This window comes from Furipterus horrens, unplaced genomic scaffold, assembly GCF_987537825.1.
Source record: "Furipterus horrens unplaced genomic scaffold, mFurHor1.1.pri manual_scaffold_10, whole genome shotgun sequence".
Classification (NCBI taxonomy): domain Eukaryota; kingdom Metazoa; phylum Chordata; class Mammalia; order Chiroptera; family Furipteridae; genus Furipterus; species Furipterus horrens.
In genome coordinates this window covers 85,900,198-85,917,917 of record NW_028327180.1, presented here as the reverse complement: position 1 = coordinate 85,917,917, position 17,720 = coordinate 85,900,198, and the positions used below count along the sequence as shown (strand labels likewise).

At 48.1% G+C, this 17,720-nt stretch overlaps 1 protein-coding gene and 1 long non-coding RNA gene across 4 annotated transcripts in view; one reads left to right on the top strand and one right to left on the bottom strand.

Annotated features, from left to right (window-relative positions):
- The window catches only part of LARP1 (La ribonucleoprotein 1, translational regulator), a 47,943-nt gene extending 35,742 nt beyond the window's left edge, over positions 1-12,201 (bottom strand). For all 3 annotated transcript variants that reach the window (XM_090288472.1, XM_090288474.1, XM_090288473.1), the window contains exon 1: positions 11,330-12,201. In XM_090288472.1, coding sequence (XP_090144598.1) covers positions 11,330-11,762 — 433 coding nt within the window. In that variant the 5' untranslated portion in view covers positions 11,763-12,201. The remainder of the gene's footprint in view (positions 1-11,329) is intronic.
- A 331-nt stretch (positions 12,202-12,532) lies between these two features.
- Positions 12,533-13,200, top strand: LOC150000906 (uncharacterized). The gene is made up of 2 exons (XR_016513582.1): positions 12,533-12,829; positions 12,998-13,200. It is a non-coding gene; the product is annotated as an uncharacterized LOC150000906 (long non-coding RNA).
- Positions 13,201-17,720: the final 4,520 nt, after the last annotated feature.

The window sequence follows — 17,720 nt, the reverse complement described above, 5'->3', positions numbered from 1 at the left end:
GTTTCCCGGGTAGGGTATGTATACTTCTGTGGTCTGGGGACTGCAAAGCCGGATGATAAGCAAGGAGGGAACTCTAGAGTCAGTCTGCTATGTGCTGGAATTCCAGCCTTTTACTAACCACTGCACAGCTTTGAGCAAACTGCTGAACCTCTCTGAACTGTTTTCTCGCTTGTAAAGGGAGGATCATAACTGTAGCTAGCTAGACCCTAGAGAGGTGTTGTGAAAATGAACCAAGACAGTGAAAAAGATGTGTGTGGTGGCTCAGAAGTTTGATAATCACATGAGAAGTGGAGGGTCCAACAGAGTCTGACCTGGCTCCCCAGGCATCTGTCCTCAACAAGGCAAGCAACCCATGAGGCAGATTCTAGGACACCTGACTAAGCCAGGGACATAATGATAATCACACGCTTGCAATGGATAAGCAACTGCACTCATGAACACAGGATTCAATCCCTTCATACAAGCTGTAAAAAATGAAGGTCCAGCCAGGAGAATGAGGGAGGCAGGGCTGAAATCAGAACTTGCATCCTGCCCTGGCTGGTGTGGTTCTGTGGATTGAGCGCCGACCTGCAAACCAAAAGGTCGCTGGTTCAACTCCCAGAGGGGGCACATGCCTGGGTTGCCGGGCATGAGAGAGGCAACTGATTGAAGTTTCTGTATCTCTCACACATCAGTGTTTCTCTCCCTCTCTTCCCCACTCTCTGAAAGTAAATAAATAAAATATTAAAAAAAACAAAAACAAGAAAAAACTTGGTTCCCTAGACTGTCACCTCAACCCGACTCACACTCAAGATCTTACCTGAAATAAAAAAGCGAGGGTGGTTTCGGACAAGAAGTTAGGAACAGAAAACTACAACATGGGGATGCCAGGCCAGGCTCCTTCCCCATCCCAGGCCCCACCACCCCTGCCCCAGCCCCTGCTGGTGCCCGCATGCTATTCACCCACATGGTATTCACCCACACGCCTTCATCACTCCGCCTCCTGGGACAGGCCAGGGAAAGCTGGTCTCTGCAAGGAAACCACCAGCACTCTTCCTGAATCTGGGGCCAGGAGACCCAGAACCAGGGGAATAAACACCTGCCTACCTGAGGCCACCCCTCTGACTAATGGGCACAGTACAACCAATTCAGCTTCTGGACAGTTTGAAAAAAGAGGAGGAAGTAAGAAAAGCAATCAGAAAACTTCCTCTTTAAGTGGCCTAGTCGCAGGGGGAGCTTAAAAAAAAATTCAGGCCGGAGTCACCATGCCATCATCCATTCCATTTCATCTCTTTCCTGGACTACTGCAGAAGTCTCCAAAGGGGTCTCCTTGCTTCCAGCCTGGCTTCTTTCTGCACCGACCCCAGTCCATTCTCAACAGAACAGCATAATCCCGAAGCAGAAATGAGGTCACGCCACCTCTTTTGTTATTTTCAGAACAGAATCCAAACTTCCTAAACTGGCCTCCAAAGGCCTCCAGCTTTTCTGTTTTTTGAGCCCCACTGCCTTTCTCTCACACAGCCCTCTCTGTGTGCTCCTTGGAGAAGTCGACACTCATTACCACCTCGCACTTGACATTCCTCCAGGCTCACCACCAGGCTCCCTATCCATCCCATCTCAGTTCACCCTTATAGGCATTCCCGAGCACCTAGACTGAAGCTGCCCCCAGCCACATACCTCCAACACTCTTCTGTTACATCGCCTTACTTGGTTTTTCTCAGAAAGCACTTACCACAATCAGAAGCTGCCTGTAGTGTTAAAGACGGCCCTAAATGGACACTCCTCCCATTGAAAGGCAGGACCCATGTCCCCTTCCCTTCCTTCACTCTGCAGAATCTGTGACCTCTATCAACACAATATGGTAAAAGTGACACTGTGGCAGCGCGCAGGCCTAGGACCTTAGAATATGGACAGCATCTACTCTCTCTTGGATACTCGCTGGGAGCCCTAAGCCACTACGGAGTAAGTCCTACTACTCTGAAACCACCATGTTGGAGAGGGCCCTCTAGTTCTGGCTGAACTCAGCCTTCAGCCATCCCTGCCAAGGTACCAAACGTGAGAGAAGCTGTGGTCGACCCTCCAGACCAGGACACCTGCCACCTTTACTGCGGCCACGTAGAAAAGGATCACTCGGCTGAGCCCTGTCCAAATGCTGACCCACAAATTGGTGAATAACATCGTTGTACTAAGTTTTGGTGTGATTTGCTTGGCAGTGATAACCAGAACTACCTTGCTGGTTTACTGCATCTGCCCATTAGAATATAAACTATGAGAGCAGGCCCCTTCAGTCTTGTTCCTATCAGAATTCCATGGTCTAACACTTAGTAGGTTACTCAAATGTGTGAGATGAATGGCTTTCACTTTGGTGGCAGCCAAATTAGTTCCTTTCACATAAAAAAAGGTTAGGCTTAAGTCCTGGTGCTTCTCTTGACAAGCCTGAGGACTCCGAATACTCACTTCCTTTAGATGGGTCAGCTTCTCTTTACTGAGACCACTGATACTTTGATCCTGGCCTCCTCCAGACCTAGGTTCTAAAGCTCAGGGCCAGAAGCAGGGGAGGTGGGTCTCAGCAGTCATCCAACATAACCAGGTACAGGATATGTCAGTCTTTTCAGTAATATTCCAAGAGATGTGCCACCACTGCCTCTATACTGCTGAGGGCACCCCAACCTTCTGGGGCAGCCCATCTTAGCCCATCTTTTCCCAGCAGCCTAGGTCAGGATGCCCCACACCTAGGTAGAAGAATCCCACAGCCTTGGCTAACCTCTCGGGGATGACACTCTAAAGCTGGTCCATGCAAGTGGAGGAAAAAACAATCCCCGATAGATGAAATCTTTGTCACCAACTGTAGTTTTGATCTCCAATTTGATATAGCAAACTTCCTAGTGGGAAAGGACCTTAAAAGGTCTTCTGGCTCAACCACCTTCATTTTCAGCAGAGGGACAGGAAGTCCAGAAATGTTTATTAAGCCATCCAAGGTGTCTTAGCAAGTGAACCAAACAGCTGGGACTAGAAGGCTGATCTCCAGTTTCCTGCCAAATTCTCTACCCTACTCCCCCAGGGTCACCCCAAGAACTATATGAGGAGCAGCTCTGCCTTGGAGAGGTCTCTCTCCAGTGGTTCCGGTTCCCAGAGAGAATTTAATGATCCAGTGCCCAAAAGCAGGACCATGATGCACAAGGCCTCCTAGCCAGGATCTTTCCCCTTTACACCCCAGGACACAATAGCATCTGCCTTAGTTGGTCTCACATCTAACAGAGTGTCTGAGCTGAAGGAGACCTCAGAGACTGAGATCAAAGATGTCACACCCATTTCACAGATGGGTGAAGGGAACAAAGGCCCGGGGGCCTAAGATAACCCAGTTTCCCTGGCAGCCCATACCTTAGCTCTCAGACAGCTCTTTACTACAGCTCTGGGGCCTTTGGCCACAATGCCTGGAGGTATCCTGTCTCCCCTCACACTCATTCTCCCTCAAAAGAGGTTGGTAAGGAGTCCTCTAGGAACAGCAATTCCTGCCCTAGGTCTTAAGATCTCCCTAATGTCTCCTCTCAAACTCTTCTCCCAGAGTATGCTCCCTCAGCTTGTAGGCTGGAAAGACACTGCTCTCTCTCCTTTGTACAATAAAACATACAAAGTCTGAGCCCACAGGCCATCCCTGTCTAAAGGGAGGCTACATCCCACCACTGGACAGAGGCTCAGTGTGGCCAGGTCTTATTTTTTTTCCGTAACAGCTTTATTACTATAACTCACCTACTATGCTTCTCACCCATGTAAAGTATAAATTCAATAGGTTTCTTTCTTTCTTTTTTTTTTGTATATTTAGTCTGGCTTTTTAAAGAGAAGCTGCAAATCTCCAAGTTTCCAAATAAATTTTCTTGATTTAAAAATACAGGTGATTTGCCCTGGCCAGCACCACTCAGTTGATTGGGTGTCATCCTGCAAAGTGAAAGGCTGCCAGTTTGATTCCTGGTCAGGGCACATGTGTAGGTTGTGGTTTGGTTCCCTGTTGGGGTGCATACAAGAGGCAACACATCAATGTTCCTCTCTCACATTGATGTTTCTCTCCCTCTCTTCCCCCCTCTCTAAAAATAAATAAGCAAATAAACAAATGTAATTTTTTTTTTTTTTAAACACAAGGCCAAAACCTGTCAGTAGGCTGGACTGGGCTTGAGGAGGTAAGGTGGAAGATGCCCATTTGTGACTTCCAAGATATAAGCCCAATCGTAGCAGTAAAGTGTTTTGTTTACCCCCGAATCCTAACTCAAATGTTTTCTGAATGAACAAATCTAGAAAAATACTTCGCAAATTTGCAGCTGCAGAGTCCTACGGCAAATTGCCATCCAAACTGTTTAAGTATTACCACCATGTCAAGGAATTCAGAACCTCCTGTGGCACCTGAATACATCCGGGAGCACTTTCCACATCTGTGAAGTGGGTATAAAAAAGATCACCTGCTCAGATTACATGGGACAGAACATGGAAAGCACCCAATAAATCATAACTATGGTATCACTATTATTAATCTCTGGGTTATCAAAAGCTTCAATAAACTAGTGTATGTGACAAGAAGAGCAAAAGCCACACAGAGCCCAGGTGGACCATTCATCCAGGTTGCTCCCAGTTACTGTGGGACTTCAGTTCCTCTGAGAAGCTTGCAACTTAACTTTAAAGTGCGGAAGAAAAAAGGCTACCTTGAGTTGCATTATGTCTGGAGGGTAAGGTGATTACCACCATAATTCTGGAAGGTTATTACAAAGCACCCTGTAAACAAGGTCATCTGGGTTACTAATAGTGCCCCAAACTGAGATGGGGAAGCCCCTCACCATACATGATATTCATATGGCTGGCTTTGCAAAATTCATCAATCAAGGTCCACACTAGTCACTCCTGCCAACCCCATCCCTAAACCCAGGGCTTTCCCAGTCCAAAGACATAGCCCAAAAAAGGTACCGTGTCAAGACTGTCCTGATTCTGGACTCCCTCAGGGAGACACCCTAAGCTGTTTGCCTGAAGAAGTTGGCCAGGTGGCCCTAGTAACTATTATAAATAGCACTACTTGAAAATTAAGCTAATTCCTATCATCCAGCCTCAGTTAGGAAAGGTATGGATAACCCCCAGAACAGGTGCTCTGGAACGCATATTCTGGAATATAAACCACTTACACCTGTGCAGGACATTGTAACTTAGGAACTATGCTACACCCACACAATATCAATTTGATTCTAAAACCGCCTCAGCAGCGGCAGTAGTCCCATTCTGTAAATAAGAAAAAGAGGCAAAGCAAGCTAAGGTCACTGAGAGCAGAGAGAGGTACGCTGCCCATGCTCTGAATTAAACCCCATCACCCCATTGTTTCCCCTGCTCCTTCACCCTGTTGTTTCCTTTACTTACATTAGCCAGGCACCAAAACTTATTTCTCACCATGAACCCCCAGCAAGGTAGGGCTGTCCTCTCTCCTGGCCACTCCTTTGTTGCTCTGGATCAGCCAGTGAGGACTGTGAGCCCTGACTGAGGCACCTATGAGCCCTCTTGAAGCCCCAAAACTCTTAATTACCCCCTTTCAGCTTGTCTTGGATTCTGCAAACAGGGGCACTCCCATCTGCCAAGCTCTCCATTTTATAGAGGGTTTTGTGGTTTCAGGCCCACTCATCCTCCTCCCCCTGCCCACCTACCAAAGGGAGACAAACAGTGCTGAGTAACAGCTATAAAATGCTTATTCTTGCCTAGGTTCCACTGCAAATGGGGTGGTCACCCAAGAGACTGCCTCTTGGGAGGGTCAGGGTTCAAGGAGGATTAAGACTACCCACCACCTCCCAAGGGCCTGGAACCACCTTCTAACCACCCCTAACCTCTCCCTCCCTAGCAAGCACTCACCTCCCAGTTAGTGTAAAACCCAAATTCCCTGCCCAGAAAAAGGGGCAGGGGAGCTGAAGGTTCAAATGAAGACCTCCCCCCACCTTTCCCTTTCAGAGGATGCCCTAATTGTATGCATTTTAAAAACTTTTTATTTATAAGGAAAGAGGAAGGGAGGAGGGAAGAGGGGGGAGAGAGAAAGAGAGAGAAATTGACTTGTTTTTCCACTGATCTATACATTCACTGATTGCTTCTTGTATGTACCCTAACTGTAGATTGAACCCGCAACCTGGGCATATCAGGATGATGCTCCAACCAACTTCAGCTACCAAGAGGAGAAAGTAATTTGAACTATAGAAAAAAAGCTTTAAGCCCTCATTTATCTAGGCTAACCTAGCAGTTCTTAACCATAAGTGTGTAATGTAACCAGCTATGGAGTTAAAAACAAATAAAAAACCACCATAATACCATTACCAACTCTGACAAGTAATACATTCTTTAATATAAATCTAAAATGATCAGATTTCCTCAACTGTCCCCAAAATGTCTTCTTAAACTGGTTTCTTCAAATAGGATCCATACAGTACTGATCTGATTGGTATCTCCACTCTTTTCATCTGAAACAGTTTCGTTTTTAAAAATGCCATTTACTGACTGATAAAAGCATTCTGTACTGTAGAATGTCTCACATTCTAGAATAGGATAACTGCTACCTCACAGTCAATTGGCTTGTTCCTCTGTCCCCCCAGATCAACGGTTCTATTAAGTTTGGGTTCAATTTTTACTTGGTGGGGAGAAATTTTCAGACAATGCTGTGTACTTGCTACTACAGCATTGTAAGGCACATAATGTCTGGCTGTTCCACAATGTCTGACATGTACCCCCAAGTGAACGGCCCATGTTCCTGAAACCAGAAGTCACTCCAGCCCTCACAGAGCTGGATTTTTACCACTATAGCAGGTATAAACACACACATGCAAAAAAGCAGCTCTGTTTTGGTATCTTTCTTTTGTGGGGATAGGAATTTTTCTTAAAAAAGTATTTCTAATACTAAAAAACTTTGACAATATTTAGACCTAACACAATCCTGTCATTTTAAAGAAGAAACAAGAGAAAGCACTGGGGTTGCTGGGTTTCCACAATGCTGATCACGAGCAGAATTGGAAGTGGAACGAACAAATTCTAATAATAGTGATCATTTATCATAAAAATTTTAGAACGGCAATTATAAAATACGTAGCATTTAACAGATGCTCTGTGCTTAGCACTTTGCTAAGGGCTTTATAAATATCACTTTCTTTAATTCTCATGACCTTCTGAAATAGTAACTATCATTCTCATTTTGAGAGTAACAGTGGCTCAGAGAGGTCAAGTAATTCACCCAAGATCGCACAGCAAGTCAAACATAAAGCTGGATGCATACAAATACACAATCATTATGTTGTACAACTGTAACTGATATAGTATTATACAATAATTAGAACTCAATAAAGAAAAAGTAGCAGCAGCAAAAGAAGCAAAGCTGGAGCTCAAAAGAGCAGACTATGTGATTCTCACATGCATTCCAGTCTACCTTTAGTGGTGGGGAAGGAGGAATCAGGAGGTGAAATAGGTCTGAGGCTATGAGGTCTTCACACAGTGAAGATTGATGCCCAGAACCACAGATGCCTCACCTAGTGCAATGGGGTAGGGGGACCTGAGGAAGGGCCCAAACCCAGGAAGGAAAGTAAAGCAAGGAAGCAGAAGCTTATTTGAGGCCAGTTCAGTGGGGTGGAGGATTCTTGGGGTTGTCATGGGCTGAGATTATAACCCTTTTTTATTTTGTGGCATCAGTTAGCTGTACACTTCAAGGGACACAGAGAAAAATAACGCCCAGAACATAAACACTCAAGTCTCAGACCCTGCCCCAACTTTCCTTTAAAGAGAAATCAAGAAAAGACTGCAGTAACAACATAATCGATAAAATATACTTTAAAAAAAATAAAAATAAAAAGGAAGAAAGGAAAAAAAGAAAAGACTGCAGCACAGGTTAGTTTTAAGTCAGAGGTGCTACACAACCAACGCAGGGACTCCCCACACTGCGGGGAGTGGAAGCGTGTAGTGACGACACACTTGCCAAGTCTCAGCGCACTGCACGTGCACTTAGCCACAGTCAACTTTTACTTCAGTCAAAATGGCCTTTCCCCATCCTAATGAAAGGCAAATAAACAAGTTAAAACTTATTTTTAGAAGTCATCATACCACATTCCAAAGCAAAAATAGCCAATTCTTTGGGTAACCAACATTTAAGATGATCCATATCATGCTCTTTACGTCTGTGGATAAGCAAGAGTTCATTTTTTAAGGAGATGATCCCATATAGTTCATGGAGCCAATACAACACCAGAAAAGGAAAGTAGTACATTCTCCAGCCCCCTTCTTTTACAGGTGGAGAAAACAGACTCAGGAAGACCTCTGGAAAGTCCCATAAGTCTCAGTCTCCCAGACATGGTATAACAGCTACCACATATCAGGCAGTGGGCTAAAATGCTTTACACATATCACAGTGAATACTCACAAAAGGCCCAAAAGGCAGATAAATCATTATCTAATCCCTATTACAAATGGGGAAGCTAGGGCACAGAATGGTTAAGGAAACTTGCCCAAGGCAGCACAGCTAGCAAGTGGTAAGAGCTGGCGTTCGAACCCATGTAGTTTTGACCACAGAATCTTTGCTATATATCATTTCTTCTTTTAACTAAGATGTTCTGTGTCTCTTGTACTTATAATTAAAGAGTTGTGGCTAGGATAGGAAAAAAAAAGTAAACGTTTTCAAAATATTCTTGAGGAGGGAAATACAAAAAGCCAAAATGCAAACCCCAAGATTTTAAAGTACAAATGTGAGACGTGGAAGCTTAAACCAGAATAGGGAACCCCAAAAGCAAGGGGGGGAATATCGAAAAACATCTTTTATTACTAGTTACTGCATGTGTCCCTGAAAGAACCAAAACACTCTCATCTGAGCCAAAAGGAGGGCTAAAAATAGGCATTTGCAGTAAGCTTTGGAAAGCTTTTCGCTTGCTTATGAGGCACTCATTTCTGTAGACTCCCAAAAACATATGCATCACAGAACACAAAAATCCCCAAGACCACACTGTTACTCCACGGGTGTCCCATTTATACTTGTCCAAGCTGCAAATAAAATCAGGGCTGGAAAGGGGCCTTAGAGACCCACGTCCAGTACAATGAAAGGACCATTTAACCTCACCAGACAGACAAGTCAATCACAAAATTCTCCTGCAAGAAGTATCCAAGCCCTAACTACAGGATTAGATGGAAGCCACTGAATTAATTCAATTAGTCTGTCAAAGACTACTCCTAAGTGTCAAAATCAATGAGTAGCTTGTATGACACTTTCTTGCCTTAAGATTCCAGAAAAAACACGAACAGAGCAAATCCAACGACTAAGATTTTGCTTTGGACGCTTAGAGCAAGTCAGCTTCTCCACTCAGAGAAAAGGTGAGATGTCAGCCAAGCCGTCTTCTTCCCACGATCAATAACCTCAGTGACGCACCCTATCAAGGGCCCCTGGACTTGCACAAAATACCAGCTCAGGCACCCAATAGCACCTGATGTCATGGCTGATTTAAAACCCACAAGGCAGGTTCACCACTGGCTAAGCAGCAGCAGCAGCCAGAGTAAGTAGCCCCATTTAAACTTCTGAGGAATGCTCTCTCCTGGGGATGATTATACCCCTTTGAGTTTAAAGAGGGGGAAGGACCAAAGATTGTCTTAGTTGCTTTCCCTCCCTCTGTGGGTGGACCAGGAGGGATATGCAAGAAAATGGAGGTTTCAGCACTGCCCTTTGCATAAGAGGGCTCTGGAAGGGAAAAGGGGGAAGGGCAGAAGGAAGAGAACCCGGTTTGAGGTACTTTAGTAAACTCAAGGTCCCCTCCTCCAAATGAAGCAACCTTAAAAGAAATAAAAATTGCAACACGCCATTCTCAGAATTAGCTGTTCTGGTTTTCCTAGGACTACAAATGATCCTACTCCCTTGAAAGTGAAGGCATTAAGCTCCCCTCTTCAACTTTCCCCATTTTGATGGTTTACACCAGTCAGCCTCAACCAGTGACTGCAGAAGGGGAGGAGTTTTGAAAAGGCACTAGGGCAATGGCCACAGGCCATCACTCTAGCTACAATAGGGTTTTGATACCGGCCCACTTCAAAAGGACCCAAAACCAAAGAATCCAGACGCCTTCTGCCCCTACGCGCCGGCAAAGGGGGACGAGAGGGCGTGCTCCCAAACCAAGCCGACGGTCTATTCTCGGCAAAAGGAGGCCCAAACGAGCCTCCATATTTCTGCACGGCCTCTCTCCCCGTGCTGACACGGCTCCTTTGGGATTTCCTGCACCACCACCCCCAACCTCCCCTGGGACCCGGCCCAAAAGGACCAAAAAACCAAGGGAGAGGGAGAGCGCGGAGAGCGCCGGTCACATGCCTCTCCCCGCGCGGGGAGGCACCACGTTGTCCCGGCTGCGGAGGAATGCCGGGAAGGGGGGCCGCGCACTCACACTCGCGCACACGCACACTCCCGACCGCGCCGCCGGCCCGCACCCGCCTCCCACCCCCCAAGCGCCGCGGCGGGCGCCGAACGCACAGGCTGAGCGGCCGCGAGCAGCCCGCGGGCCGGCGGCGCACGGCGCCCAACCAACTGTCACCCGCCCGCCCAGCCCAGCCACTCCCTCCTCGGCCGCCACACGCCCCTCGTGCAGCTGCAAGCCCCCTCATTCGCCTCGCATTTTCCGCCAGCCCCATAACTGGATTCCCCGCACACTCGCCATCCGGCCCCCTCTCAAGGCGGAAGGTCCCCGGGATCGGGGAGGGAAACCACCGAATTCAATGACACGTTGGGTTTCCTCTTCTCCTCATTCTCTCCGTAACCGACCCCTCAATCCGTCGCCAATGGCGATTCTACCGCCTGGTATCATCTACTCGAGAACAAAAGTTGCTAACTTTTAAATCCCGAACCCTTGTGGTCGGTAAGAACTCACCGCCGGGCGCTCTGCTGTCCATGACATATGCTCATTAAACATTTACATGAGGACGATCGCAATGCTACCAAAAGGGAGCGTGTGGGGCGGAGGGGTAAGAGAGGGCTTCCCGAGAAAGATTTAGTCTAGAAAGCGTCTCTCACACCAACACGCGGCGGGGGCGAGGGCCCTTTTCACCGAAATCAGCGCCCACCCGGTCCCAGCTGGGTAGGCCCGGACCACGCCGTTGCCCACTAACCGATAAGGCCTCCGGGAGGCCGGGTCCTCCGGAAGAGGCAGGTTTCCCAGTGTGTCTGGGGGGAGTGCTCATCGACCCGAATTAGCCAGAAAGCAATTAAAAAAAAAAAAAATTCCCGAGTCACCACGACCAGCGGCGGACCCCCGGGCCCTGGAGGCCGCTGGGGGAGGGGACGCCGAGGTCCCCGGAAGAGGCCCTGGTACCGAGGATAGCAAGCAGGAAGACCCACCTGGAGGGGACTGTCCGTTCACAGTGGCCAGGACCGGCGGCAGCGCGTTCTTAGTCCACGGGTTCACCTTGGGCGGAGGGGCCTCCACGAAGTCTCGGCGCCCGGCGCCCGCGGCTCCGGCCACTCCTCCGCCAGCGCCCGGCTCACCGCCGCCCTCCTCCCCGTCGCTGAAGGCCAGGCCCTCAGCGCTGGGCGGCTGAGAAGGCCGCGGGCTCTCGCGCTCCAGCTGCCCGGCGGCCTCCTTGTGTGGCTTGCCGCAGGGCGGCCGAGGTCTCCGGCCACTGCCGTCCGGCTCACCCCCTCCGACGTCGTTCGCCCCGGGTTCGCCCTTGCCCTCAGGCGGCGGCGGCTTCTTCCTCACCAGCGCCCCGTGCTCTTCGGCCTGCAAGAGCGGGGCGCCCCCCGGCAGCAGCGGCTCCACCTGAGTGGCCATCTGCGCGCCCGCCCCCCCGGGGAAGCCGGGCGCGACAGAGGCGGCCTCCCCCGCCTCGAACTTGGCTCTCAGCGCGCCCGCGACGCCTTCCTCCGGGGCGCTGGGACCCAGTCCCTGCGAAGGGTCGGGGTTCACGCTAGGCGCGGCCTCCCTCCCGGTCGGATGCAGTCGCCGTAGATCCAAGGCCCGCTGGTGGGGCGGGGGGGGGAGGAAGGCCCCCCACTCTGCGGTCCAGGCCTCCTTGGCGCGCGTCCCCCCCCGCCCGTTCCTCGCAAGGCACCCCCACCCGAAGCCTGGCAGGCTTCTCGTACCGTCCCTCCCTCCCCCCCGCCGCCGGGACGGCCCGAGCTTCCCGGCTCGGGGGCTGCTGCAATATGGACGGACGGGGGAGAGGCGCGGCGAGCCGAGGCGACCACGCGATCCGCGGCAGGCGGCGGGCGGGCGCGCGCCTCGCGACGCGGCGGGCGAGGGGAGGGACGGCGCAGCGGGAGCGCGCCCGCCGAGGCCGACCCTGGGCGACGGGCGGGCAGGCGGAGGCGGGAGCGCGCGCGCACGGCCTCGCTGAGCCGCCCTTCGCCCCGCCCCTCGCCTCCGATTCCTCGGAGCACCTCCCAAGCTAGGGGGTGAGGGGTTGCTGAGACCCGACGGGGCCGAGCACGTGCCTGATGCAATTCGGCAGCGGGGGGGGGGGGCGGGGGGGGGAAGGAGGGAGGCAGGAGACACGGGGGGGCGGGCTGAAAAGGGGGAGGTGTCTTAAAGGGCCAACACTTGAGAGCGGCCGCAGGTGGAGCACATGGAGCGAGCCACGCGGCTGGCCGGGCCTGCTCACGCTCTTTAGGTTGGGTGCGCCAAGTTTGGGGAAAGGAACCATTAATGTCACCTCCGACTTACAAGATGATGAAGGAGGGTGCCCATTCACCCCGAAGACGCGCCGAGGCCGCCGGTTCCCTGGCACCCCACGTGTTTGGCCCCTCCAGACGCCGCTCGGATGACCTTGGGCGAGCCGCCCTCACCTCAGTGCGCTGTGCTCAGCTCCTCCCCGCCAACCCCGGGGACACTGCCCAGAGGTGTGTTTGACGCCGGGTCCGGAAGGCGGGTCCTTAACCCTTGGAGGCAGGGGGCGCCTAGGAAATGGAAACGGAATTACCAGCCCCCAACCCGGCCAAACCCCTGAAACTGGGTATTTATTGACAGGAAATGTCTTTTATTTCAACTGAGTTTCGTTTTTTCTTGAGAACTGTTTTGGGCGGAGTTGAACCAACCCTTGATTGAGACTCCGGAGGTCTGAGATTTTATCCTTCTGGTGCCCGTTATCAACTCTGCAGCAGTCACTAACTCAGTGGGCCTCAGTTTCCCCACTGTAAAACGAAGGAGTGGTGTATGACGACAGTGGTTTCAAACCTTAGCGCACATGCAATTCAATAAATATTTACTGATATCTCGTGCTGTGGGGGCCTTTGGGTTCTAGGAAACCGGGGTTTGGCAATAAACCGGGCTAACAAAGTCCCTATCCTCATGGAATTTACATTCTAAGGTTGAGAACGAGATAATTAACAAATTATGTGATAAACAAGTTCTTGTCTAGTATCTGTGAAGACAATAATGACTACAGTACTCTGCTAGTCTAGATCGGCTACTTAAGTTTGGAGGGCAAGGGAAAACTTGGAACGCAGATTCCAAAGCATGTCTAACAAGGCTCCTTGGGTGCTTACCCACCAGGTGGTCCCACACTTCACTTGGAGAAGTCCTTGCCTCTAACTGTGATCCCACCTGCTCAAGACAGGACAGCCTGGCAATGTTGGCCATCTCCAAGACAGTTAAAACCCACAACCTGCTGGATAGAGGAGAAAAGGCTTACTGAAAACCCTCTTGGAGCTGCCCTACAGGGCAAGGTTGCTTGTAGGGATGTTGTAACCAGGGCTCCTGGGGAGAGGTGCTGGGGGGACAGCCAGGCAATCTGATGTCTGCACCATGGCCAGCTCTGCCCACTCCCTTGGGCCCCGTTTGCTGGTGGGAAAATGGGGGGTAACTACAGTAGTCCCTCTCTATATCGCGGTTCACTTATCCCGGCCTCACTATCGCGGGATTTTAAAAAATATTATATTTAATTATTTATCGCGGATTTTTCGCTCTATCGCGGGATTTGGCGGTACTGTATACATATATCGTTAAAGTTACGTAGGTTTAAGAGTGTAGAATATGTTTAAAAACATAAGTAGTGTTTATAAAAATGTGGAAAAGGTTAATAAGGGACTGGGAACAGTTTATAAGTGTGTGGGAAGGGTTTATAAAGCCTTAAAAAATATATATATATATATAAATACTAAAATAAATGTAAGGTTCCTACTTCACAGATTTTCACCTGTCGCCGGGGGGGGGCGGGGGGGGGTCTAGAATGCAATACACGTGATAAGTGAGGGAATACTGTAATGCTTGACTTGCTTCTACCCTCTGAGCTTTTGTGAGGAGTCAAGACAATGTAAGTCAAATGTCTAGGCTGTGCAAATTATAGAGACAGGCCAATGCTTCAAAAGAGGTACTAAAGAAGGTAATGATTAAAAGGATCTCAGTGAGTTTAAGCAGGATTTTTCACAATTGTGTTATATACACCTTTAATCAGAAGATAAATTGTTGCACATTGCTGCTGCAATGCATTATTTTTTACTGTATTTATTAATAAATAGTTCCTGAAGAGCTTATTCACTCTAGGTCCTTTCTAAACTTTGTTAGTAGGGGACATAATTATAATTGCTGGTCATTCTTTTCAATATTCCTGTAATTGGAGGTAGAGGGGAAAGGTGCCCCCATGCAACTCATGAGGGGACCACAGCTCTGTGTGGACACCGAACAGCGGTCACACCACTCAGCACTCAGTCTGAGCTGAACAACTACTGCCAGGACCTGCTGTGTGGAGGCTGGAAGGGCATTGGGATCTGCATACCCTGGACCTGCTCTGCCCCAAAAAGGGGCTTCTCAACACCTGTGTGTCATTTTACAGATGGGCAAACTGGGGCCTGCATGAAATTACATCTTACACTGTGGTGGTTAGAGCTAAAAAAATAGAATCTTAATGTTTACTCAGTCTCCTTCTTTTGCTGATGAGGACACTGAAGTTGAGAGAAGTAAAGTTACTTATCCCAGGTCACACAGTCTATGGTAGAGCCAGGTCTCAGTAGAGCCAGGTCTCACACCTGAGTATCCTGATCCCAAATCCAGTAGCTTTTTCTGCATAATGGATATTGGATTTGAATTCAAGGTTTTGGTTTTTTTTTTTTTTTTTTTTTTTTTTTTTTAGATTCCTAACCCACATAGCATTCTACATCCCTGTGTTTAGTTTTAATACTAATAATGACCCAAAAGTTGAATAGCTTTTATTGAGTAGCTACCAAATGCCAGGTTCTATGAGAAATACTTGATACTCATTATCTCATTTAATCCTTACACTAACCCAGGAAGACAGGTATTAATTCTTTACACAAATATTTATTGAGTTTCTACTATGTGCCAGGCACTAGGCAAGGCCCTGCAGGTATTGTTATCTTCAGTTACAAACAATTATGAAGTTCAGAAAGGCAAGTAAGATGGGTAGTTGCATCCCAGGCAGCAGCTAAATATCAGAGTGGTCTTTTTCAGGGCAGCCTAACTCCACAGGCCTTGTTCTTACCCACCACACCACACTGTAAGGCCTGCCTCTCTTCCCTCCATTGCCACATGCACAAGTGTTTATGAAGAACCAGTCAAATACATAGGCCTGGGGAAGATACTGAAAATTTTGAATTCTGTCTCTCCAAAAGGTAGACTCTAATTGGGGGGACCAAATAATTAAGGGGGAAAAAAGGTAAGAATGTATGATTTAGGCAGAAAGGAACAAGGATCAGGCTAACTTGTGCTGTACCCATGACTTCCACACATCATGTGCTGAAAACAGACACATGGAGAAAATCAGACTTGCAAAATAAACATGATAAAGGGGATCCAGATACCTATTTGTAATCAATTATGTGTTCATTTGCTCGTGGTGCTGACAATGTCCTAAAGAGAGACAGAGGAAGCCAAATGAGGGACAAGAGAGCCGGGAGACCTGGTTTGTAACCTGGGTTCATCTCTGGCTTTGCTGAAAGACTTGGGGCAGCCTCCTTCCTAAGCTTCCATGGCCCCATCCACAAAATGAAAAGCACAGTGCCTGCCCATCTGGCTTCCGAGCGTGAAGAAAGATACAGCTTCCATGAAACTTTATTCTGTCTTTTGGGGGACGTACATACAAGTGGGGTGGGGGTGGTTCTTTGCGTTATCTGTGCTTACTAGGAAGGAAAATTCCACACACTGGGGTATGCAGTTTTATTTCTCTTTGAGTTTGATTTTCCAAAGGACCTTGTATTTCTGGGTGAACTGGGGCTGTATCACTTATCTGCGTCTGATATCAGGGGCTCCTGGGCAGGAGGCCTCTTTACACTGACATGGAGGAGTGGGTGGGGTCAGCAAAAGCAGGGACCTGGCCAAAACAAACAGTGCCAGCTGGGGAGTGTTTTTCCAAACCTTGAAGACTCTTGGGCCTTCTGGTACATGCCAAGAAACTTACTTCAGTTCATGGGAGGAGGCTCAGGCTAGGTCTCCTCTTGGAAAGATGTAGACTGCAAGAGTTAACGCCTAAGGTGAGAAGTGAGGGAGGGTGCAGACTGTCCCCATAATACCGGGTTAACCCTCAGGGCAAACCTTCTCTGTAAGTATGATTATCCCCATTTTAAAGATAAGGAAGTAGCTCAGAGGCAGTCCAAACTGCTCAAGGGAGCTGGTAAAGGAACAGAATGGGTTTGCAGTGAAGACGGTTTGATAGAAAATTACCTTGCAACACATTCATTACTCTGAGTTAAGAGAGAGGCACCGTCCCAGCCCTTTTCTCCTCCATCCTACTTAGGTAGCCTCTCTTCCCAGCCTTGCTACCCTCCCTGGCATTCCTGCACTTCGTAGTGGTCTCATGATAGGCTTCCCCACTAGTTGTTCTCCCTGCGATGTATATTTATATTTATATGCACACACACACACACACACACATACAGTATTCCCCTTTATCCAAGGAGGATGTGTTCCAAGACCCCCAATGAATGCCTGAAAATGCAGGCAGCACTGAACCCTGTATCTACTGTTTATTTCCATACATGCATTCCTATAATAAAGTTTAATTTGTGAGTTAGGCATAGTAGGAGGTTAACAACAATAACTAATAAAGAAATAGGAAAAGTATAACAATGTGCTGTAATAAAACTTATGTGACCGTGTGTGCTCTCTCTCTCTTCCTCTCTCACTCTCTCTGTAATAATCAATTTGATAACTAAGACAGCTACTAAGTGACTAACCGCTGAGTGGCTATCCAGTGTGAATGTACTGGATTAGGGGATGATTCACATCCCTAGTGGGACAGCTCAAATTTCATCATACTACTGAGAATGGTGTATAATTTAAAACTTATGAATTGTTTATTTCTGGAATTCTTCATTTATTAGATCCGGACTGTGGTTGACTACAGGAAACTGAAACCACTGAATAAGGGTGGATAAGGGGAAACTACTGTATATATATTATATATAATAAATAATGTATATAATATACATTATATAGATATATTTTTTAAATGATAAAATATAAAAGTAAAATGCATTAACTTCAGCAAACAAAAAAAATTTTATGTCCTGCAAAGCAAAACCCACATAAAAGCCCACAACCCACGGGCAATCACTGGCAACATGTTGGTGTATTTTCTTCTAGTATTTTTTCTATGTATACTTTACATCATTGAGATCATATTGCAACATTCAGCATTCTTATTTTTTGCTTCCCCCAACACTTTATTATGAGTGCTTTCTCCATATCATCGCAAATGCCCTCCATACCGTCAGTTCTAAGTGTCGTCTATTAAGCGCCTGTGTATCCCTTAACTCACAGCACACCTATTTGCATCAC